General features: G+C 52.2%; 1 protein-coding gene across 2 annotated transcripts; it reads right to left on the reverse strand.

Moving 5' to 3' along the window:
• Positions 1–3,652: 3,652 nt before the first annotated feature.
• Positions 3,653–14,804, reverse strand: SLC11A1 (solute carrier family 11 member 1). Of its 2 annotated transcripts, XM_040228365.1 has the most exons (15): positions 14,527–14,801; positions 13,854–13,987; positions 12,710–12,832; positions 12,280–12,399; positions 11,087–11,193; positions 10,610–10,680; positions 10,203–10,270; positions 9,639–9,794; positions 8,885–9,043; positions 7,451–7,540; positions 7,195–7,314; positions 6,638–6,787; positions 4,840–4,913; positions 4,302–4,455; positions 3,653–4,177 (listed from the first exon to the last, which is right to left on the reverse strand). In XM_040228365.1, the coding sequence occupies exons 1-15, from the start codon at positions 14,600–14,602 to the stop codon at positions 4,064–4,066; spliced, it is 1,716 nt and encodes a 571-aa protein (XP_040084299.1). In that variant the 5' UTR covers positions 14,603–14,801; the 3' UTR covers positions 3,653–4,063. The 2 variants fall into 2 exon arrangements, with proteins under 2 accessions (XP_040084299.1, XP_040084300.1); XM_040228366.1 differs by lacking the exon at positions 4,302–4,455 and having other exon boundaries at positions 14,527–14,804.
• Positions 14,805–23,145: the final 8,341 nt, after the last annotated feature.

The following is a 23,145-nucleotide window of genomic DNA, read 5'->3' on the forward strand; positions in this document are numbered from 1 at the left end:
CACCCGCCGGCCCCTCTGTGGGGAGGGAAATCAGGCCGTGGCCCCACACAGTGGGACTTGATGCCGGACCATGGGGACCACGGACATCCACTGGCACACCCGCTCCACTCGGGTCCGTACAGACTCGCGGGCGCCGAGCTCGCGTTTCCACGCGGATTCTTCGCGAGCAAAACTCCCGTGTGCTGCGCGGTGAGGTTTGTGGGCGGGGTTTGTTTGTTTTCCTGGCTATGAAGTTCCTTATACTTGTCGTTACTGTTTTGTGTTCACATTTTTAAAATATTAATAACGCCAAGGCTTGATAAACGCGCCCCAGCACTTCCTTCCCCCGCCGGGCGGGGCGGGCGCGTCGTGTCCCATCCGGCAGCCCGGAGACAGCGCGGCGCGCTTTCTCCCGGCCAGGCAGAGACGGGGCCCGGGAGGGAGAGGCCCCGCGCGGGCGGCGGGTGGCGAACAGAGCTGGCCCCAAGGCGCGTTCGCTTCGGGCCTGGGGTCCAGGGCGGGGTGGGGAGGTGGTCGGCGGCTGTGGATCCTCTGTTACAGCACGACTCGCCTTCTGCTTTTAGTTACAATAATCGCCAACGTGCTGCGAGCACTTACGTCTGGGTCCGGCTGTGGCTGCGCCCCTCATCTCATTGAACGACTTCTTTAAAAACCCGTTTTACAGATAAAGAAACTAAGTCCCGACTAGTGAGCGATTCGGCCCGCCCTGCGGCAGGAACAGGGGTGGGATTCCGGCCGCCGGGCGGCCCCCCTCCCCTACGGTCCGGCTCCGGGGCGGCGCCTCGGCTTTATCTCCGGATGCCCAGCCGGTGCTGACCCCAAGAGGAAATGGGCGGCGGACGGCTGAGCGAACTCCTGGCCTTGTCTCTAGTCTGAGCAGCTCGCCTTCCTTCCCTCCCCTCCGCCTCTCCGGAGGCTGGAACCCGGCCGGCTGTCCCTTCGACGGTCAGAGGAGCGGGGATGGGGCGGGCAGGACCGCGCCCCCGCCGCCCGCCCAGTCGCTCTTCCCTTCACCTCTGGCCCCTAAGACACACCCCCATCGCCCCTCCAAGACTTCGAGGTTATTGACTCCTCCCAGGAGACCTGCCCTACCCCGCTTACTCCGCCCAACCCCACCCCCGGCTTCGGGGCTCGCCGAGGTGCCCCTTCCGCGCGGGCGGGGTGGATGCAGACAGTCCTGAAACCCCGGCAGTGCGGGCTCTAGGGGTCTGTGGGGAGTGAGTTGCCGGTGGAAGCGTTCTGGAGGGTGGGGCGGGTTCTTCGGGTTTCCCCGGGAAAGGAAACCCACACCCAGCTGCTGCCTCCTCTACCCTCTCTGCTACAGCAGGTGGGCGTCGCCGTGCAGTTTAGTTTAATGTTTCGTTGGTTTGCACTCCAGGAGAAATCAAGTCATGGGGACTGTGAGTCGAGAAACACCAGGACTCAGCCAGGCTCGGTCTGGCAACTTGGGACACCATCCAGCATCTCAGCTTCCCCCATCTGACAGCTGGGGTCCCACCCGGGCAAGTGGGTAGGCGGCATGCGGAGACAAAGACTGGACACCCTGCCCCGAGGCACACCTGGTGCACCTTCCCACAGGGCAGGGTGGATGCCGAGTGAGTCAGGAGGTCTGGGGGTGTGTAGTGGTAAGAGTTGTGGTTGGAAGTTTTGGGGGAGAGTTAAGGCGTCAGGCCACTCCCAGCTGGAGGGGCTGGAGGATTCTCTAGTTAGATCTGAACATGGCAAGGGGGTTCGGGGGAAGCTGGGAGGACCAGAGCTACTGGGGAAGGGGCAGCCTTTTGGGTAGGGAGGGGTCCAGGCAGGGGAATGACTGGCCTTGGCCTGACCTCATGGCTAACCGCTTACCGAGGCTCCTCCTCCTTCCTTTGGTCCCCTCCCCCTTCCTTTCCCCCAAGTTCTAAGTTCCAAGCTTGACTACTCATGTGACCAGCCGGCCTGTTTCTCTGGGGAACTCCCAACAAGGTTGCGTGTCTCTAGCTTTTGCACACACCGATACACAACCCCAACTCCTGGCATGCTCACCTCCCTCTTGAGGGCTCCCCCTCCATCTATTCAGTTTTCAAAATACTGTCTAGTACTTGATCTCTGGACCTTGCCTCACTTTTTGCAGGTGTGCTGACACTGTTATCGGTTTGTTGTGGTTTACTTACCCCCTGTCCCAACTCCTCCAGGTAGTCTTTGTTTAGAGACTGTGCCTCCCTCCCCCATGTCCAGCACAGGCCTAGTGCCCAACTAATGCCTAGAGAATTGTTTAAAGAGGTGGACAGGGGGTACAGCTAGGGGCACCTCCGGGAAGTAAGAAAAAGGGTCTCCCCTTTCTCGGCTACCTGGCCCCCATTCATCCCCTCTTCAGCTTTCTAGTCTGAGTACCTCTCCACTGTTGTGTAGGGTGAGCCAGAGCTGTCCCATCCCGGTCCTCTCAGAGGGCCCCACTTGTTTTGTTGCCCTTTTAAGAAAGAGGAAATTCTTTTCATAAACAAGCGCCTCAACCTGAGCGCGGAGCCCGACTGCCTGCCCGCCGCATCCCCGGGAAATCAGGGGTGCTTCCAGGCACACCGCCTACTCTAACCTCAATCTAGGGGGAAAGACTGGCGGCCCCTCCTCGCCGCTGCTCGCCACCGGGGCTGAGAGGGCGGGCGGCGGCGGGGGGGGTCCCAGAGACTGGAAGAGGCCGGAGGAGGGACTTGGGGGAGCCTAGAAACAGCTCAGGGAACGTCTGTAAAGTGCAGTCCCTGCAAGGGGCGAAGGGGCGCCGGGCCGCTCCCTGCGGCCGAGGGGGTTCCCCGCCCACGAAGCTCACCCCTACCCTCCAGCCTGGGCGGATTCCGAGGCCCCCCTGCGCGAGGCCGGCGTGACCGCCTCCTCTTTGGAGGCGGGGAGTATCGGCGCTCGGGACCGTCCCTTGCCCCTAGGGGGAGCTGGGAGACAGCGCCCTGGGAGCGTCTACTGCGCGGCGTGGGAGTCTCGGCCTCCTGGTCCCCTGGGGAGATGGCAAATGAATTGGGCCTCGGAGGCATGGACTCTTGGGTTCTTTGTGACCCTGGTGCCCGAAGGGAGGAGAACCATGCCTCCGTTTTACTGCCTGGAAAGTGGGTTTCGGGTGGGACCGAAAGGCTGAGGCCACTGCAGTGAGATTAGGAGCGAGAGGCAGACATTCTAGGACGGGGGACACTTGATGGTTCAGGGATTTTGTGCTTGCCAGTCTCCATTTCCCTTCTCTTTTGGATTAATCAGTGAATTCGCATTTATTTGATGGGGTTCTCTGGTGGCTTAGAGGTTAAAGCATCTCCCTGCAATGCGGGAGACCTGGGTTAGATCCCTGGGTTGGGAAGATCCCCTGGAGAAGGAAATGGCAACCCACTCAATCCCATGGAGGGAGGAGTCTGGTAGGCTACAGTCCACGGGGTTGCAAAGAGTCGGACACGACCGAGCTACTTCACTTACTTAGCATTTATTTGGGCTTCCCCAGTGGCTCAGTGGTAAAGAATCCGCCTGCATTGCAGGAGATGCAGGAGATGGCGGTTCCCTGAGTGGGGAAGATCCCCTGGAGGAGGGCATAACAACCCACTCCAGTATTCTTGTCTAGAGAATCTCATGGACAGAGGAGCCTAGTGGGCTGCGGTTCATGGGGACGCAAAGAGTCTGACATGACTGAAGAGGCTAAGCACAACAGCATTTATTTAGCATTTTCAGACTCTTACTTTAAGTCAGTTTGGAGCCTGGGTCCCACCCTGGACGAGGTGGATCTGTCAGGTCACTCCTGTGATAGTGCTCAGTAACTTTTGGAATTAGGATTCTTTTGTTTTTAAATCTGAAGTGCTAGGCTCTGCATTCAAGTGTCTTATTTACAACCATTGCAAGGTAGGTGTCCCCATTTAATAGTCAAGAATACCGAGATCTGAGCTAGGAAATAGCAGGTCCCTGTGGAACTCACGTTGCCGGCTTCCAGAACTCCCTCTCCATCTTGCTGTGCACCCACCCACACACACACACACACACACACCCTTGTCTGGCAGGCCACTGTGCCCACTCATCCCACCTGTGGCCAGGCCCTGGTGGGAGTTCATCCCGAGGTCCTCCCCTCCTCCTGATCCTCTCCAGGAAGCCCATACAGAAAGCGTTGGTGGGAACTGTGGGCCAGACGAGTGGCTCCCTGGGTGATGAGACAGGTCCAGACCTGAGGGAGGGGCGGCTATGAGGGAAGAAGACCTACGAGGAAGCCCCTGGTGCATCCCCGCTACACCCTCCATCTGTGGTCTCCTCTCCTTGCCTCCCCCAGGCACCCGCCGACCCAGCAGTACCAGGTAAGTGGTGAGGCCCAGGTAGGCTGCGGCCAGCAGTGCTACAAGGCTGAAGTAGGCAGGGTGGGGGAGGCTGGGCACGTAGCTGATCACGAAGTAAAGGTTGACGGCACAGACCAGCACCATGATGGAGGAAGTGATAATTTTGCTCACCCTTGGAAATGAGAGGGAGATTCAGGATTGGCTGCATCTCCCCCAGGGCCCACAGTCAGCCTGGAGGTAACTAGGGCTTCCCAGGGCTGTGGGGTCTGGTGTAGACCCCTGGCCATTTTCTGCCTCCTGGGCTGGCCAGGCACTACACCGGCATGATTTGGCAAGAGTAGGGGCTGAGGTGAGGGGGGAGGAGCTCAAGCTCTAGAAATAGCCCTTGGCTCAGGATTCCAGTCCTGGCTCCTCCCCTTGCTAGCTATGTGACCCTAGGCAGGTTTCTTAACCTCTCTGATCTTATCAGATATTCCTTATCTGGAATAGTGAGAATTCCTACCTCTTGTGAGGATCAAGTGCGATAAGCCCAGTGCTGGGGTTGGGGAGTACTCACAGGCCATTGGCAAACTCCTGCATCAGGGTGGGCATGCTGGTGAAGGTGAGGATGGGCAGCACAGCGAAAGGAAGCTGGGGAGAGTCAGAAGGAAGGAGCTGAAGGACCCTGCCGTTAAAACAGTGAGGAGGGGAGGAGCAGGCCAGGGCTCCAGTCACCCTCTGCTTCACTGTGCAGCCTTGGGAAAGTCCCCTAACCACTCTGAACCTGTTTCTCCACATCCATTGCTTCCATTGTGTGTGCTAGTCTCTCAGTTGTGTCTGACTCTTTGGAACCCCACAAACAATGGCCTACCAGGCTTCTCTATCCATGAGATTTCCCAGGCAAAAATCAATTCAGTTCAGTCAGTGAGTCGTGACCCCATGGATTGCAGCATGCCAGGCTTTCCTGTCCATCACCAACTCCCGGAGCTTACTCAAACTCATGTCCATCGACTCGGTGATGCCATCCTAATCATCTCATTTTTTGTCATCCCCTTCTCCTGCCTTCAACCTTTCCCAGCATCAGAGTCTTTTCCAGTCAAGTCAGTTCTTCGCTTCAGGTGGCCAAAGTATTGGAGCTTCAGCTCTGGCAGTAGGCCTTCCAGTGAATATTCAGGACTGATTTCCTTTAAGATGCACTGGTTGGATCTCCTTGCAGCCCGAGGAACTCTCAAGAGTCTTCTCCAACACCATGCAGTTCAAAAGCATCAATTCTTTAGCGCTGAGCTTTCTTTATAGTCCAGCTCTCACATCCATATATGACTACCGGAAAAACCATAGCTTTGACTAGATGGACCTTTGTTGGCAAAGTAACGTCTCTGCTTTTTAGTATGCTATCTTGGTTGGTCATAGCTTTTCTTCCAAGGAGCAAGCATCTTTTAATTCATGGCTGCGGTTGCCATCTGCAGTGATTCTGGAGGAATACTGGAGTGGATTGCCATTTCCTTCTCCAGGGGATCTTCCCAGCCCAGGGATCGAACCCAGATCTCCCACTGCAGACAGATTCTTTACCATCTGAGCCACCAAGGAAGCCTCAAGGTTGTGAGGGCTCCAAAGCAGGAGAAAGTATTTGGGGGCTCTGGCCCCAGGCTATCTGAGTGTGCATCCTAGCTCTGCTGTCCTGTGCTTAGTCACTCAGTTGTGTCCGACTCTTTGGGACCCCATAAACTGTAGTCCACCAGGCTCCTATGTCCATGGGGATTGTCCAGGCAAGAATACTGGAGTGGGTTGCCATGCCCTCCTCCAAGGGACCTTCCCAACCCAGAGATCGAACCCAGATCTCCCGCACTGCAGGCAGATTCTTTACCATCTGAGACACCAGGGAAGCCCCCTGGCTCTGCTGCTACTGCTAAGTCACTTCAGTCATGTCTGACTCTGTGCGACCCCACAGATGGCAGCCCACCAGGCTCCCCCATCCCTGGGATTCTCCAGGCAAGAACACTGGAGTGGGTTGCCATCTCTTTCTCCAATGCATCAAAGTGAAAAGTGAAAGTGAAGTCGCTCAGTCGTGTCTGACCCTCAGTGACCCCGTGGACTGCAGCCTTCCAGGCTCCTCCGTCCATGGGATTTTCCAGGCAAGAGTACTGGAGTGGGGTGCCATTGGTCATTTAATTGCATGCATCAGTTTTTCCATCTGCAAAATGGGGATAATGGAAGTTCCTACACCCTGGGGCAGCTATTGGTAGTACCAGAACCTTGTAGGTAAAGTGTGTTTAGAATAGTGCCTGGGAGGTGGGGGAGTCTGGGGAGGTAGGGGATTGCTGTGGTTCCTGTTTGGCCCCACAGGGCGGAGGAGGTGGTAGGGCCCGCAGGCTCACCAGCAGGCTCTGCAGCACATTGAGCAGGTCGTTGAGGCCTGACAGGTCCTGCAGGTCCCTGAAGACAGCCAGGAGCACAGTGGGCAGGATGGCGCAGGAGCGAGTGAGCAGGACTCGGGCAAAGCGTGACCACCGCAGCTTCAGGAAGCCCTGGGGGATGCAGGGGGAACTCGGTGGTGGGATGCAGGACTGGGGTTCCAGGGGAGGAATCCTCCATCTTCCCTCAGCCCATCTGATGCCTCCAGGAACCCTCTGTTTTTTCCATCATTGAAATGGGGAAAGCTGTCTATAGTTGGTGGTGAGGGGATAGATGGGGGCAAATTGCGGGCGAGGTTTTCCCCCTACAGGTGATTGCTGAAGCCTAAACGGTTTTGGAGCAAAGGCTCCTATTAGTCCTGAGTGAGTCTCAGGCCTCACCTCCCTAAATCTCAGTTCTCTCATCTGTGTAGTGGGGCTTATAAGGGTACCCATTGGGCTGCCTTAAGGATCAAGGAGGCCTATGTCCGAGTCCTGAGTGGTCTGCCTTGTGCTCAGACACCGGCCCGGCCCAACCACACCTCCATCACAAACTGTCCCGCGTAGGTGCCGGTCATGGTGGAGCTCTGCCCAGCAGCCAGGAGACCCACGGCCCAGATGTACAGGGCTGCAGGGCCAAAGAGGCAGCCCAGGATCACGCCCTGGAAGGAGGGGTGTGGTCAGCCCATAGACCCGCCCCCTTCTCACTCAGGCTCCGCCCCGAAGTGGGCGTGGCGAGGGTCCCGCCGGAGGGAGCCCTTCCTCGCCCAGCCCCAGCCCTGCCATTGGCTTGCTTACTCCTTGGTAAATGTCCACGGCCACTGTCAGGTTGTCCCTGGGAAAGATCGTCGCGTAGTCGTGGAGGCTGCTGTTGGCACAGATGTTGAACTGCGGGCACCGGGCAGTAGGAAGGAGATGTGAGGCACACACTCAATACTGGAAAATTAGACCTCCAAGCCTTGAGCAAGGGTTGAAAACTGGTGGGCCACAGTCTGAATCCAGCCCGACATATTTTGCTTGGCCAACAAATTTTTTTCTTTAATGTGAATTTGTTGACAACATTTACAATTTACAAGCCTGGTTTCTAGCTTCTCTTTGATGGTGAGAGCTGGCATTACCACGGAGACACAATTGGTTGGCAGTGACTCAAGCAAACCCACAGGCCCGTCTCCCTTACCTGGGACCCACTTCCCACAGCCCTGTGACTCGGTTGGTCTCGAAGACAACGTGTGACTATAGTTTGCCATCCTGTTTAGATCTCTCTCCTTGTGCTAAGGAGCAGAGACTCACAGAGAGGCATGACCTCACAAGGTCACACAGCAAGGCACCCAACAGTGCCTGTGTGCCCTGAGTCCTGACTATTCTGTTCCGACCCCATCAACCCCTTTTAGTGCGTCTGGATAGAATCCACCCCAAAACTGAGACAGACCCAGGTCCCAAATCCCAGAAAGCCAGGGAGGAGCTGGTTGGTTCCTTCTCTTTCAGAGTCCACTCAAATGCCATCTCGTCCAAGAGGCCTCTCCTGGCCACCTGGGCTAATGTAGAAGCCCCTCCCCCCAACACCCCCAATTATGTTTCATCACCCCCTTTATTTTCTTTACAACATTGTTCACATTTTCCTTTGAAATCAGTCAACTGATTGGTTGATTTTTTTTCCAGTTTGCTCACTGCCTTCAAAGTTAATCTACAGGGCAAGGCCTTTGTATCATTGGCTGCCGTATTCCCATGGTCTCATACACTGGCTGATACTTAACAAACACTCATTAAATATTTGCTGACTGAATGACAGTTTTATCTGCTAGTAATGAAAACTATCACTAGAAACTCAGGAGAAGAAACTGCTTGCATATTCCCAACCCCACACTCATCCTTAGGCAGGCACCCCCTCCCAGAAGGTTCTCCCCACAGCTGGCTGGGCAAATCCTGCCCATTCTTCAGGTGCAGCTGGAATGCTGAGTCCTCCAAGACTCAGCTCCCCGCCCCCCGCCATCACCTCCCCTGGATGTGTGTGCCTTGGAGCCCCTGGTGTGGGGGCTGACCCTCTACAAGCCTACAGGGGGCAGCTGTGTCTCCCCAGTGGGGTGGGAAAGGGGATCCCAGACAGAGGCCAGTGTCAAGACTCCCTCCCCTACCAGTGCCTGTAGTGCAAGACAGAGACTGACAGGGCTTAGCTGCACTCTTTGGAGTCCCCTGCAGAACTTGAGGGGCATGCATATATGGGGTGTGCCTCACCGCAGCCTGGTTGGTTTGCTTGTAGAAGGCTTGCCCAAAGACAGCCATGACAAAGAGGTTGATGAAGAAGGAGACAGACAGGGCGATGGTGGCTTCAATCAGGAAGTACATGTTGGCTTCTCGGATGTCCGCCCGCCGGGACCGGTCTACCTCTCGAGACTGCGAAGGTAAAAGGATGGAAGCATCGAAGCCCCTTAGAGTTGTCCCAGAACTCTCTACCCTCACAGTCTGCTTACGTCCCCCAAACCCCGTTCTCTCTAAAGCCCCCTTGTATGTTAATCTGGGATAGTCCTTTGTTTCTGTCTCAGGACCTTTGCACTTGCCGGCCCTTCTCCCCTAATCTTCCTTCCCATCCTTCATGTTTCAAAAGGCACTGCTGTAGAAAGGCCTTTACTGGCTACCTTTTCTAGGGGAGCCCCTCCTCAGTCATCCGCCGTCGCGCTGCTCTGTCTCGTTTCCTGCAGAGCATCTTTCACAGTCCATTTCTTTCCTTTCCTGTTCACTTGCTTATGGGCTGCCTCCCCTACTAGGAATGCATGCTCTAAGAAGCCAGAAGACTTATCTTTTCCCTCACTGATCCTCAGCTCCCAGCACACAGTAGACTCTCTCTATTATTATATTTTGAATAAAGAGTGTTTCACTTCCCTCCTAAATTGAGAGGCAGGAGTCGAAGGGGCGTTGCTTCAGCCTTGGGGGCGGGGCCAGCGTGGCTCTAAGGGAGAGAGCATGTCTCCCTCCCCTCCGGTGTGCTCACCTTGACCAGGGAGGAATGCAGGTAGATGTTGTGGGGCATGATGATGGCGCCAACGATGCCCACGGCCTGCAGCAGCTCGGGCTGGCCACAGCCTGGGCACAAGGGCAGGAACAGGCCCTGAAGCAGTGCTCCCTGAGCAGGCCGAGCCACCACGTACTGTGGGGTGAGTGAAAGTCGCTCAGTCGTATCCAATTCTTTGTGACTCCATGGACTGTAGTCCATGGAATTCTCCAGGCCAGAATACTGGAGTGGGTAGCCTTTCCCTTCTCCAGGGGAATCTTCCCGTGCTGTGGGGAGGAGCCTCCTTAGGCCTGGCTCCACCCCTGAGCCTCCGTTCTTACCCTCCAGTCCACTTCCGGAAGCTGGAGTTGGGGAGAGGGACTGGTGGAGTGGGGAGGGTGGTGAGGGAATGGGGTGGGGTGGGGTGGGGTGGGGAGATGGGGGGGGTGAGGTGGGGCGGGGGTAGGGCATGGCTAAGGTCCTCTCTCCTGTCCCGTCGGGCTCTGCATGGGGCAGAGTAGGGTGGCTTTGGTGCAGGGCCCTGTTATGGCTCTGGCTTCCCACCTCATAGCCGAAGGTCAAGGCCATTATGGTAATAAGAAATCCAAAAAAGGCTTCCAGCTTCCGCAACCCTAGGGTGAGAGCAAAGGGGCTCAACAACAACAACAAAAACCAACCCAAACCAAAACTGTAACTTAAGCAATTATTAATGGCTGATATCCTGAGCACTTTGTTCCAGCACTGTGCCCCGGGCTTGACCAGTGTTATCGCAGTGAATCCTCCCCACAGCCCTGTGACCTCTGTGGTAGTATCTGCGTGTTGTAGATGAAGAAACACTAGTCTAAGTTGCTCAAGGCCGTGCAGAGCGAGGTTGCTCGGAGCCCTTCTCCCAGTTCACCAGAGCACCATTACATTCATTGCCAGCCCCCTCCTCGCCCAAGTCCCGCTGGGGATGAGGGGCACACACCCACCGTAGTTATCGAGGAAGAGGAAGAAGAACGTGTCCACGATGGTGATGAGGACACCACCCCAGAGTGGGATTCTGAAACCAGAGTGGCCTGGGTCAGCCTAGCCCAGTTCAGGAGTCTGGGTCTCCCACCCTCAGGGCTGGAGAATGTGGAATGGGACCTCTGGGGTGCAGGCACTCAGGGGGCCCAGACGGCTGAGGGAGAGGGGAGCCGGGGTGCTGGAGACCTAAAATGGCACCTCCATGCTGGGCGGGGGACCAGCGTGGTAGGAAGCTTGGGGCTGAGTACTGAAGCCTCTGTCTGATTTGCAGCAAGTCGCTTTACATATCTGGGTCTCTGTTTCCCCATCTGGCAGATTGGGCAATAACTGAGTTAGAGATGACTGTAGAATGAAGTGGTCAGGGGGAAATAGAAGGCCTGGGGAGAAAGCGGTAGTTGTTCCCAGCCCTGGGCTGAAGAACTAGGGCCCCTCTGGAGTACCGTCCGGCTGAGAGCAGACTGAATGCAATAGCTGTGCCAATGACTTCCTGCATGTCTGAGCCCACGATGGCTAGCTCGATGGTCAGCCAGAGGAGAATGCGGGGCACCTGGGGGAGGACATAATCCCGTCAGCAAGGCTGTCTCTTGTCTCAGTCCTGCACTCACTATATGCCTGGGCTAGAAGCCTGCAAACTACATTTGCAAGTTGGCCTTGCCAGTTGGCTTCATGGTGCCATGGTCGTTTCATGTGTAAAATTAGTTAACAGAAACTTCAATTAAATAGAGTCGGGAGATAAGAAGGGGAAGCTTCCACACCCTTCAAAGATAGCAGAGCCCAAGAGAAAGAAGACTCTTCTTTCCTGGAAAGGACTTGGGCGCTGAAAAGTCATGGACTCTTTGTTTGCTATCAGCCTCCCAACTTCCCTTTTCCTTCCATAAAAGTGTTCTTCCCTTGCTGTGTAGAGACCTTGCAGGCGGCTCCCCATGGCTACAGACCCTGAATTATCATTCTCTGCTGATCCTGAATAAATCCATCTTTGCTGGAGAAATATCTGACCTAAAATATCTCTTTTAGGTCAACAGTAAGAAATATTTAAGGAAAATTAAAAAACAGGTAGAGATCTTTTCCCCCCTGTTTCTGGAGCTGGCCCCAGCAAGGGCACCACGTAGTTTGGGCTACAATCAGCAGTGGTGGCAATGTTTCTAGAAACTCGACAGCAAATGATGGTCCTCCGGCTTCTGTCCAGCAGCTTTCTGATCTCTGGGTAACACCTCCTTCTCTTGCTCCTTCAGCTCTGTCAACACCTTTGGGACTACATCCTGTATTCGACACTTTTGACCGATCCAGTGGTATAATTTCTGTTTGCTTGCCTGGACGCTGACAACAGCCAAGTCCCCAGTGTCCACCCCAGCCAATGGTTATTCCGCACCAATTCTGCCCCGCCCCCCTCCCTGTTTTTCCTCTTTGGCAAGTCACTTCCCCAGGTTTCAATGTCCTCTTCGGTAAGAAGAGCAAGATACCTCTAGCGTCCCTCTCATTCTGCGTTCTATTCGTTTGAGCCTCAGCTTGATCTATCGCGTGGACTTGCAATGCACCACTTGAGATGATATTTTTATTTGATCATCGAAGCTTTCAATGGCTTTTTGGGATTTTGAGGCTACAGATGCTTCCTGTCCAGGGGCACCAAGCTCACCTTAGGGTAGTAGAGATGGCAGACCTCGCCCAAGTCCTTGCCTGTCACCACGCCCAGCCGGGCAGCCAGTCGCTGGCAGAGCAAGCCCAACACTGTGGCCCACAGCAGCACCCAGAGCAGCTGCGAGAAGTTAGGGAGAGGCCATCAGCCAGAGGGACTAGTTTCTGATAACCCCCAAATTGCTGGGACCTTCTAACCTAGGACACTCACTGGGGAGAGGATGGGGGAGACAAAGCTGGAAGACAACGCCCCCTACACCCCACATTCTGGCACGGCTGCCTTGGAGACCCTTTTCTGGCCCATTTGAACTTAACACCTGTTCCCAGCAACATTGGCCAGGCAGGCCACTCTGGGGAGTTGTGGCAAAGCTGGGGGTCTCCACCCACTTAGCCTGGTCACTGCCCTCCCCATGATGCCCCGACTGCATCACTTTGAATCCAGCCACAGCCCCAGCCTGAAGATCCGACTCGATGTTTCCTGGGTCCAGGAATGCTATGCTCATGAGGAATCCAGGCCCCGTGAAGGCCCACAGCTTCCGCAGGCTGAATGCACCCTGTGAAGGGGAGTGGAATAAGGGGTCTTAGGTGGGCCCAGCTGGCCTTGGCCAGCCCCCAGTTGACACCTTTCCAGGCTCAGGGGCCCACGCTGGCCAGCCCTGCCCTCGATTCCCCATTCCTGGAGCTATTACCTAGAGGGTTAGTGGAGCACATGGGGTGGGAAGGACTTAGGATTTGCTGAGTCACGGCAGATCAGCTGTCTGGATGGGTCAGTTCTGCAGTCTGCACCTGATTGACCCCCTCATGCAGGCTCTGACTCAGCAGATCCTCAGAGCCCAAAGGGGAGCTTTCCTGGGTCAGACCTCCCTGGTCTAACTCCTCCCTTCACAGCCCCTTCTCAGACCTCAGGGCCTCCTCTTTGGAGTCCACCAAGCTGAGGGTCTCCCCACCCCCATTCGGGGAGCCTGAGTCTCTCTGAAGATTCTGGAAATGCAGGATGATGTGTCCTAGGCTTCCCTGGTGGCTCAGACTGGAAAGAATCTGTGCAGGGCAGGAGACCTGGGTTTGGTGCCTGGGTCAGGAAGATCCCCTGGAGAAAGGAATGGCTATCCATTCCAGTATTCTTGCCTGGAGAATCCCATGGACAGAGGAGCCTGGTGGACTACAGTCCATGGGGTCGCTGAGAGTCTGACATGACTGAGCAAGTAACACACGCACTGTCCCAGAAGCTAGCCTGCCGGCTTCACCTCTCCCCATGCCCTTGTCTTGCTTCCTTTACTTAAATATTACAACAAATCCTTGAGGCTGCAACCCAAACTCATCCCAGGTCATTTCCCCTTCCTAGGAGAGCTGAGATTCATTTAAAAAGCCACTTGGTAATTTTTAGACAAATTAAGCGCCGGAGCTAAGCACTTGGGGACAGAAGCAGGAGGGCGCCAGTTCCCACTGTCTGTCACAGCTGCTCAGAGCCAGGAGGGACTGGCCCTGATCTTCAGGAGACCTCCCTCCCCAGGCTGGTGAGATCCCGCATGATCCGGTACATCCTGAAAGACCCCAGAAAGTCTCCAGCGTTCTCACCGATTTTGTATCCGGAATGGGGATCTTCTCACTTAGGTAGGTCCCTCCGGGAGGTGCTTGCTGTGGCCCTGGACTGGGTGGGCTGGAGATGGAGCCATATCTGGTCCCTCCCTGGTTTGGGGGACCTGTGTCACCTGCAAAGGGCCCCATGAGCCTTGGTGAGTGACCTGCCTCTTTGTGCTGGCCCAGGGTTAAAGCCATCTGTCCTCTTCCCCCACCTCCTCCTGGCAGAGAAGAGAAATGAAGGCCCCACCGAATAAGAGCCCTTCATTCCCATCTTGGGTCCATCACCTCCACCTATGGACCAGACACTCAGTAGACGTGAGAAGTGGAGCCTTCAGGATTCCCTCCTTCCATGGGAGGGCAGAGATTCCCAGATCTAGTTCTCTCTCCATGGAGGATGTGGAGAGGGACATGGGTTCCGAGGAGGCGATACTGACACCACCACGTGCCGTATCCCTGCCGCCTGCGGGAGCCAAGGAAGCTGCAAGGGCTCCGGGTTCAGAGAGACGAGGCTCTGCCCTTGGAGGTGTGAAGAGCCCAACCCCAGGCTGGTGTATGGAACTGTGGTTGAGATCCAGACTCTCACGATGCAGCAGGGACTTCCCTTGCCCACCCTGGCTCTCCCCATCACACCCCAACTCAAGCTCTGTCCCTGGAGGGGTCCGCTCACCTGACATGAGGACCACAGACTTGGGCACTCTCTGTGCACTCAGCGGCTGGCGTGCCGGGCAGCCCGTCACGGGCATGGCAAGCCCGTGCTTCCTCTCTAGGCAGTGGCGATTGTGCGGGTCCACGCCCTCTTACCCATCCTCAGCTGTCCTAACACACAGGCACGTTGTGAAACACTTTCCAAAGGCAGAAGTGGCCAGTTCTGGAGGAAGGATCTGGGTGGCCACAGTAAGGACATTTGTTTCCCTCCTGGCCTGAGCCCCACAATACCTCTGGCTCCCTTTCAGGCACCCCGAGTTCTGCACCTCTCCCAAGTTAGCTCTGATTTTGGACAACTTCCTGCCACTTGGGCATGCATGTCTAGATCACATGACTGCCCGCCAGCCCACCCTCACCCTGTACAACCAGTCAGGTCCTTCTCCTTTTTAATCTTGGGTCCCATGGCCACTAGGAGGAAGGGAGTTCTGATGGCTGTCTAGGTCTCAGTGTCCCTCTGAGTGCCTCAGAGGGAAAGATCTTCTGGCCACTGCCACGGGGACATACACTGAAGATTCAGGCCAAAGAGATCCCCAGAAGAAAGAGGCACTGGAATTCTGGTCTTGGTTCTGCCTCCGATCCGCTTGACATTGTCACCAGATCACGTCTTGTCTCTGAGCTTGTTGCTTCTGTTAAATGAAGGGTTCAGTCTAGCTAAAAGGTCAAAAGGTGCCCGAGGAGGCCAGGCAGGTAAGATAAACTATGAGACAGGTTGGGAATGAGAACAGTGCTGGCTCAGTGCTCAATGACAAGCGATGCTCGGCCTCAGTATCAGGGTGAAGTAATAGGGAGTGGTCGTGGTTTAGTCACTAAGTTGTGTCCGACTCTTGCGACCCCATGGACGTAGCCCGCCAGGCTCCTCTCTCCATGGGATTTTCCAGGCAAGAATACTGGAGTGGAATGCCATTTCCTCCTCCAAGGGATCTTCCCAACCCAGGAATCAAACCCAGGTCTCCTGCATTGCGGGCAGATTCTTTACCAACTGAGCTGTGAAGGAGGGAGGGAATGATGGAGACAAAGGTCGTAAACTCTGTCTGGAGAGGGCAGTGCTCACAGTTCCAGCCAGTTGTCACGTGAGGATGTGGGTCCACGGTCACTATGTCGTCTGTTTTGTCAAGGATGCTGGAAAATTTATGCAACATATGCTGTTTGAATATTGGGCTCAAATGTTTTGCAAATATTGGGTGACTTAAGCAAGGATTTCTATGGGCCGGATTCCACTTTAGGATGATCAATCTGTTAGCTCTAGGCCGTTCCAGCTCCCAATCTCTTCTCCTTGCCAGCTCCCAGCTCCTTTATCCCCCCACTTACCTCCCTCAGAGTCTTCTCCCTGCCATGCCCACTCATGTCCTCTATCCTATAACCTTTCTTTTCTGCCAAGAAGATTCAGAACTTGAATTGTCATGGGGTTTCCAACTCCAAAGTCTGGACCTCCAGACACAGAGAAAATCAGGGCTTGTTTCCAAGCCCAGGCTTGATCTGGGATATGATGTTTCCCCAGGTTGAGTCAAAAACTTGAGCCAAAGCTTGGAAACCAAGGGTAGGGGGAGGCAGCCGATTTCCTGGCTCCTCGTTGACGAGCTGGAGGGACAGAAGAGGCAGGGGTTGAGGGGTGAATGGTTGAGTCATGAGTGAGAGAGCAGCACTGTGGTTTGTCGCTGTGCAATCCCGTTGCTCAAGTCACCAGCCTTGATCTCTAGGGTTTACACAGGTTTGCAATCACTACTTTGGATTCATGTGGGGTGGCTGGGGGATAGGGCTGGAGTAGGAGGCTGTGATGGTTTAATTTTTGTGTGTCAGTTTGAGCCATGGGGAGCCCAGTAATTTGGTCAAACATTCTAGGTGTGTCTGTGAGGGTGTTTTTGGAGGACATTAATATTTGAATTGCTAGACTGGGTAAATCAGATTTCTCTCCCTAATGTGGGTATCATCGAGTGAATTTGACAAGAATACAGGCTGAGAAAGGGAGAATTCTCTCTCTCGATGAGTGCTTTTGAACGGGAACACTAGTCTTCTCTGGTCTTCAGACTTAGTTTGGACTAGAACTTATATCATCAGCCCTCCTGTTTCTCAGACCTTCAGACTCAGATTGGAATTGTATATGCCATTGACTCCAGGGTCTTCATCTTGCAAATCTTGGGACTTCTTGCCCTCTATACTCTCATGGGCCAGGTCCTTATTATCTATCTGCCTATCTATTTATATTTTCTGTGGGTTCTGTTTCTCTGGAGACCCTGACTAAGACAGAAGTCTTCCTCTTTGCATTTTTTGTGAGGCCTTCCCTATAGTTAGGTACTTGGTGAGTGTAACTGATTAATGACTGATCAAACCCAGCACAAACTCTGCCTTACACAAGAGGCAGTATGTGTAATGGTTAAGAGCAGGGCTTTCTGGCCAGTGTCTCCATGAGCCAGAACTCTGGAAATCTGCATAGTGGTCCCCTCAGATCTGGAGTTGTTGCTGAATACCAAGCCCTACATGCATAGAGTGAAATTGCATGAAGCCCAATTCAATCAAAATGGATCACAGACTTAAATATAATTTTTTTAATATAAATTTAAAACTATAAAACTTTTAGAAAAAAGTAAGGGAGGGAATTCCCTGGCAGTCCAGTGGTTAGGATTCTGCATTTTCACTGCTGTGACTCGGGTTCCATCCCTGGTGGAGGGATTTAAGATCTGTAAGCCACAGATCTTTTTGTAAACAAAAAAGAAAAAAAAAAGGTAGGAGGAAATCTTCAGGATCTAGGACTAGACGAAAACTTGTCAGACTTGACACCAAAAGCATGACTGATAAAGGGGAAAAAGATGAATTGGACCTTATCAAAATGAAAACTTTTGCTCTGTGAAGAACCATGTTAAGAGAATGAAGAGAAAAGCTAAAAATTCAGAGAAAATATTTACAAACCACGTATCTGAAAAAACACCAGTATCTAGAAATAGGGAACTCTCTTAACACTCGAGAGTGAAAACACAAGCAGTCCAATTAGAAATGGGCAGGGAGTTCCCTGGTGGTCCAGTGGTTGCACTTTAGTGCTTTCACTGTGACCAGGGATTCAGTCCCTGGTTGGGGAACTGAGATCCCACAAGTCTCGTGATGAGGCCAAAAAAATAAAATAAAATAAAAAACAAAAACAAAATGGGCAGAAAGTCATGAACACACACTTCACCAAACAGGACATACAGATGGCAAACAAATATATGAAAAGATGTTTAGCGTAGTTAGCCATTCAGTTCAGTTCAGTTCAATTCAGTCGCTCATTTGTGTCCGACTCTTTGTGACCCCATGAATTGCAGTATGCCAGGCCTCCTGTCCATCACCAACTCCTGGAGTTCATTCAAACTCATGTCTATCAAGTCGGTGATGCCATCCAGCCATCTTATCCTCTGTCGTCCCCTTCTCCTCCTACCCCCAATCCCTCCCAGCATCAGAGTCTTTTCCAATGAGTCAACTCTTTGCATGAGGTGGCCAAAGTACTGGAGTTTCAGCTTTAGCATCATTCCTTCCAAAGAACACCCAGGGCTGATCTCCTTTAGAACGGACTGGTTGGATCTCCTTGCAGTCCAAGGGACTCTCAAGAGTCTTCTCCAACACCACAGTTCAAAAGCATCAGTTCTTCGGTGTTCAGCTTTCTTCACAGTCCAACTCTCACATCCATACATGACTACTGGAAAAACCATAGCTTTGACTAGATGGACCTTTGTTGGCAAAGTAATGTCTCTGCCTTTGAACATGCTATCTAGGTTGGTCATAACTTTCCTTCCAAGGAGTAAGCGTCTTTTAATTTCATGGCTACAGTCACCATCTGCAGTGATTTTGGAGCCCCAAAAAATAAAGTCTGACACTGTTTCCACTGTTTCCCCATCTACTTGCCATGAAGTGATGAGACCAGATGCCATGATCTTAGTTTTCTGAATGTTGAGCTTTAAACCAATTTTTTCACTCTCCTCTTTCACTTTCATCAAGAGGCTTTTTAGTTCCTCTTCACTTTCTGCCATAAGGGTGGTGTCCTCTGCATATCTGAGGTTATTGATATTTCTCGCAGCAATCTGGATTCCAGCTTGTGCTTCTTCCAGCCCAGCGTTTCTCATGATATACTCTGCATATAAGTTAAATAAGCAGGGTGACAATATACAGCCTTGATGTACTCCTTTTCCTGTTTGGAACCAGTCTGTTGTTCTATGTCCAGTTCTAACTGTTGCTTCCTGACCTGCATATAGGTTTCTCAAGAAGCCATTAGGGAAATGCAAATGAAATCTTAATGAGATATGACTACATCCCAATCAGAGTGGCTAAAATAAAAAGTAGTCACAATATCAAATATTGATGAGGATATGGAGAAACTAGGTCAATCACTCATGTATTGCTTGTGGGAATATAAAATGGTATAACCACTCTGGAGATAGTTTGAAAGTTTCTTTAAAAATTAAAGATGTGGTCTTCCCTGGTGACTCAGTGGTAAAGAATCTGCCTGCCAATGTAGGAGACAAGAGTTCGATCCCTGATCCTAGAGGATCCCAGTGCGGTAGAGCAGCTAAGCCGGAGCTCCACAACTATTGAGCCTGTGCTCTGGAGCCTGGCAGCCTGCATACCACACCTTCTGAAGCCCATGCTCAGGGACAGAGAAGCCACTGCAACGAGAAGCCCCCACTTGCCACAGCTGGAGAGGGCCCAGGCACAACAATGAAGACCAGCACAGCCAAAAATAAATTATAAACCCCCCCCAAAAGTTAAAAATGCAACTACTATATGATTTAGCAACTGAACTCCTGGGCATTTTTTTTAAACTGGAGAAATGATAATTTATGTTCACACAGAAATCTGTACACAAATTTTTATAGCGGCTTTAATTATAAGAGCTCAAACTGGAAACAATCTGTACCATTCTTCAACAGGTGAATGGTTAACCAAAGTACAGTATATCCATACCACAGACTATACTGTGATATTCATACTGTATACTATGGTATACATGTATCCCAGAGAGGCTAAAACTTACATTCATACTAAAACTTGAATACGAATGTTGATAACAGCTTTATCTCTAATAGCCCAAAACTAAAATTAGCCTAGCTGTCATTCAACAAGAGAATGGTTAAACTAAGTGCAGTACAAACCATTGATTACTATTTAGCTGTGAAAGGAACGAACTACTGATACACACAGTAACTTGGAAGACTCTCCAAGAAATCATGCTAAATGAAAAAAAAAAAATCAGTTTGTAAAGTTTTCATGTTTTACTCTTTCATTATGTAACATTTGTATACAAGTAAGAGTAAAACTTGGAGAAGGCAATGGCACCCCACTCCAGTACTCTTGCCTGGAGAGTCCCATGGACAGTGGAGCCTGGTGGGCTGCAGTCCATGGGGTCACTGGGAGTCGGGCACGACTGAGCGACTTCACTTTCACTTTTCACTTTCATGCATTGGAGAAGGAAATGGCAACCCACTCTAGTGTTCTTGCCTGGAGAATCCCAGGGACGGCGGAGCCTGGTGGGCTGCCGTCTATGGGATCGTGCAGAGTCGGACACGACTGAAGCGACTTAGCAGCAAGAGTAAAACTAGGGACATCTGAAAAAGAGCTATGGGTTGTGTCAAGGTCAATATCCTGGTTGACTGAAAGCAGAGATTCAAACAGATACTTGTACACTTGTGTTCAGAGCAACGTTTTTCACAGTAGCCAAAAAGAGGAAATAATTCAAATATCTATCAAGAGGAATACAGTGCTATATCTAAAGTGGAGAATTCCATGGACAGAGGAGCCTGGCAAGTTACAGTCCATGGGGGTCACAAAGAGCCAGACACCACTGAGTGACTATCACTTTCACTTTATGGAATTCTCCAGGCCAGAATACTGGAATAGGTACCTTTCCCTTCTCCAGGGGATCTTCCCAACCCAGGAATCGAACCCAGGTCTCCTGCAATGCTGGTGGATTCTTTACCAGCTGAGTCACAGGGAAGCCCCTTTATGTATATATTACCACCAAAAAAAAAAAGTGGAAAAAATCCTGGTTGTGAGACTGTCTTTTAGTTTTTTAATTGTTTTTGGTTGCGCTGGGGTTTTGCTGCTGCATGCAGCCTTTCTCTAGGTGCGGTGACTGTGGCTGCTCTTCCTTGTGGTGCTTGGGCTTCTCCCTGCGGTGGCTTCTCTTGTTGTGGAGCATGGTTCTCTAGAGCTCAGGCTCAGTAATTGTGGCATGTGGGCTTAGTTGCTGCATGTGAGATCTTTCTGGATCAGGGATCGAACCCGTGTCCCCTGCATTGACAGGTGGATTCCTAACCACTGGACCACCAGGGAAGTTCCATATTGTATTATAGTTTTCCATATGTTCAGAGATATATATAGCTTAGGAGTACGGAGTAAGAAGAGGGAGTCACAGATGTTCTGGGGACAAATGATACAATCTAAAAACAAACTGGTCTTGGAGTGGGAGAGAAGGCAGAGAAGTGGCAGACCCCTTCCCAAGTCTCCTGATGCTCTGCAGAGGAAGGATGTCTGTGGGCTGGATGTTACTACCCTCCCTTCCCCCCAACCACAGCAATGCATCAGGCACTTGAGGGAGCCCTCAAGGTCTCTGCAGGAACATTCTGGGTGCACTGGGCTGGGTCAACCTTGGTTTCAGTTCTCCACGGATGGGAACTCGCAGTGCTTAGGAGGCTCTTCAAGACCCGGCCGTCGCTACCTCACCATGACTGAGCACTTTCACGCCAGCTTCTCCCTCCTGCCCCACCCCCATTGTGCATCAGCCTTGCTGGCCTTCTGACACCAACCTGCCATGCTCAGAGCCTTTGCACTTGCCATTCCTCTGGCTTGCTATTCCCACAGCTCTTCACAGGTCTGACTCCTGATCATTCAGATCCCAACTCAGCTGAGACATCAGAGAGACTCTCCCTTAAGCCTCCACCCATGAATCCCTTTCTGTCCATGACTTGGCCATCATTGTTTTCATAAAAATATCTGAAATTTCACATAATAAATGATCTTTTGTGTTTTCCGTCTGTCTCCTCATGCTATCTGCAAGTGCCGTGAGGATAGAAGCTTGGTCTTGTCCCTGCTGATCTCCGAGTGTTCAGAACAATCCTGGCGCATGGAAGGAACCCGATATTTGTTGAGCTGATTGCCTGACTGAACAAAAAGACTTCATCCTCTATAGCTGTTGCTATCCAGGCTGATAGCCACTAGCCATGTGTGGCTATTTAAATGGAAATTAATTAAAATTAAAGTAGAACTTCAGTTCCTCACTCATATTAATCACATTTCTAGTACTCAGTGGCCACATGTGACTTGTGGCTACCATACTGGACATTGGCAGACAGAGAACATTTCCATCATTACAGTCTTGTAGATATTGGCCCCTCTTGTCCACTGGAGTGCAAAGTCTGGGACCTTGTCTCTTAGCTGGTGGGAAGAATGAACAGATGGAAGGATGGAGTCTACGTACCAATTACCAGCTGCCACATTGGGGGTGGCCCCCTATTTGTTACTGAGCTGTATTGGGCAGAAACAAGCCACTGGCCAGAACTGTCATTAACCAAGGAGCCAAAGGAGGTGGTGATTGCCTGCCTATCCTTTGTAACTGGGGACCCTCCATGCAGTTTAGGGGTTCCTGTGTGTAGTGGAGACTGGGAGGAAGAAGGTAAGCTGGTGGCATGGGGAGGGAGGGAGGGTTGGAAAGCTTCTGGAGTGTTGTTGAGCAAGGCTACTGGTGAACACACTGACTTCTTTTTTTCTTTAATGGTGGCGGGCAATTATGCTGAGTGGGCTCTATTAATTATTCTGTTTGCCAAAAGCCCTGCCCCTCTATCCAGACTAACCTAGGGACTAAAAATGTGGGGTTTTCTTATTTTGTTTATTTCGTTGCACCAGGTCTTAGTTGCAGCCTGTGGGATCTTTATTTGCAGCATGCAAATTGTTAATTGGGTTAGAGTTAGAGGAATCTTAAGGGCTTTCCTGGAGGCTAAGCAGTAAAGAATATCCCTCTACCAATGCAGAAGCCCAGATGCTGGTTATATCCCTGGGTTGGGAAGATCCCCTGGTGAAGGGAATGGCAACCGGCTCCAGTATTCTTGCCTGGAAAATTCCATGGACGGAGGAGCCTGGTACTCCATGAGATGGCAAAGATTTCCAGTTGAAAAGAGTCCCACATGACTGAGCTATATTGAACACAGACACACAGAGTGGGATCTAGTTCCCTCAGCAGGGATCCAACCCGACCTCCTGCAATGGGAGCTTGGCATCTTAGCCAATGGGCCACCAGAGAGATTTCTGAAATGTCCGTTTTGGGGATCCAACGTCCAGGTTTGAATCCTATTTCCCACGTGTTAAGTCTGTTAACATTTTCGTGCCTCTATTTTCTTATTTGTAAAATAGGGATGGTGGTGGTGTAGGCGCTCAGTCATGTCGGACTTTTGCAACCCCATGGACTGTAGCGCCAGGCTCACCTGTCCATGGGATTCTCCAGGCAAGAAAACTGAAGTGGGTTGACACTTCCTTCTCCAGGGGATCTTCCCGACCCAGGGACTGAACCTAAGTCTCCTGCATTGCAGATTCTTTAGTGACTGAGCCCCCAGGGAAGCCCAAAATA

This window comes from Oryx dammah, unplaced genomic scaffold (assembly GCF_014754425.2).
Source record: "Oryx dammah isolate SB20612 unplaced genomic scaffold, SCBI_Odam_1.1 HiC_scaffold_27, whole genome shotgun sequence".
In the NCBI taxonomy this organism is placed as follows: Eukaryota; Metazoa; Chordata; class Mammalia; order Artiodactyla; family Bovidae; genus Oryx; species Oryx dammah.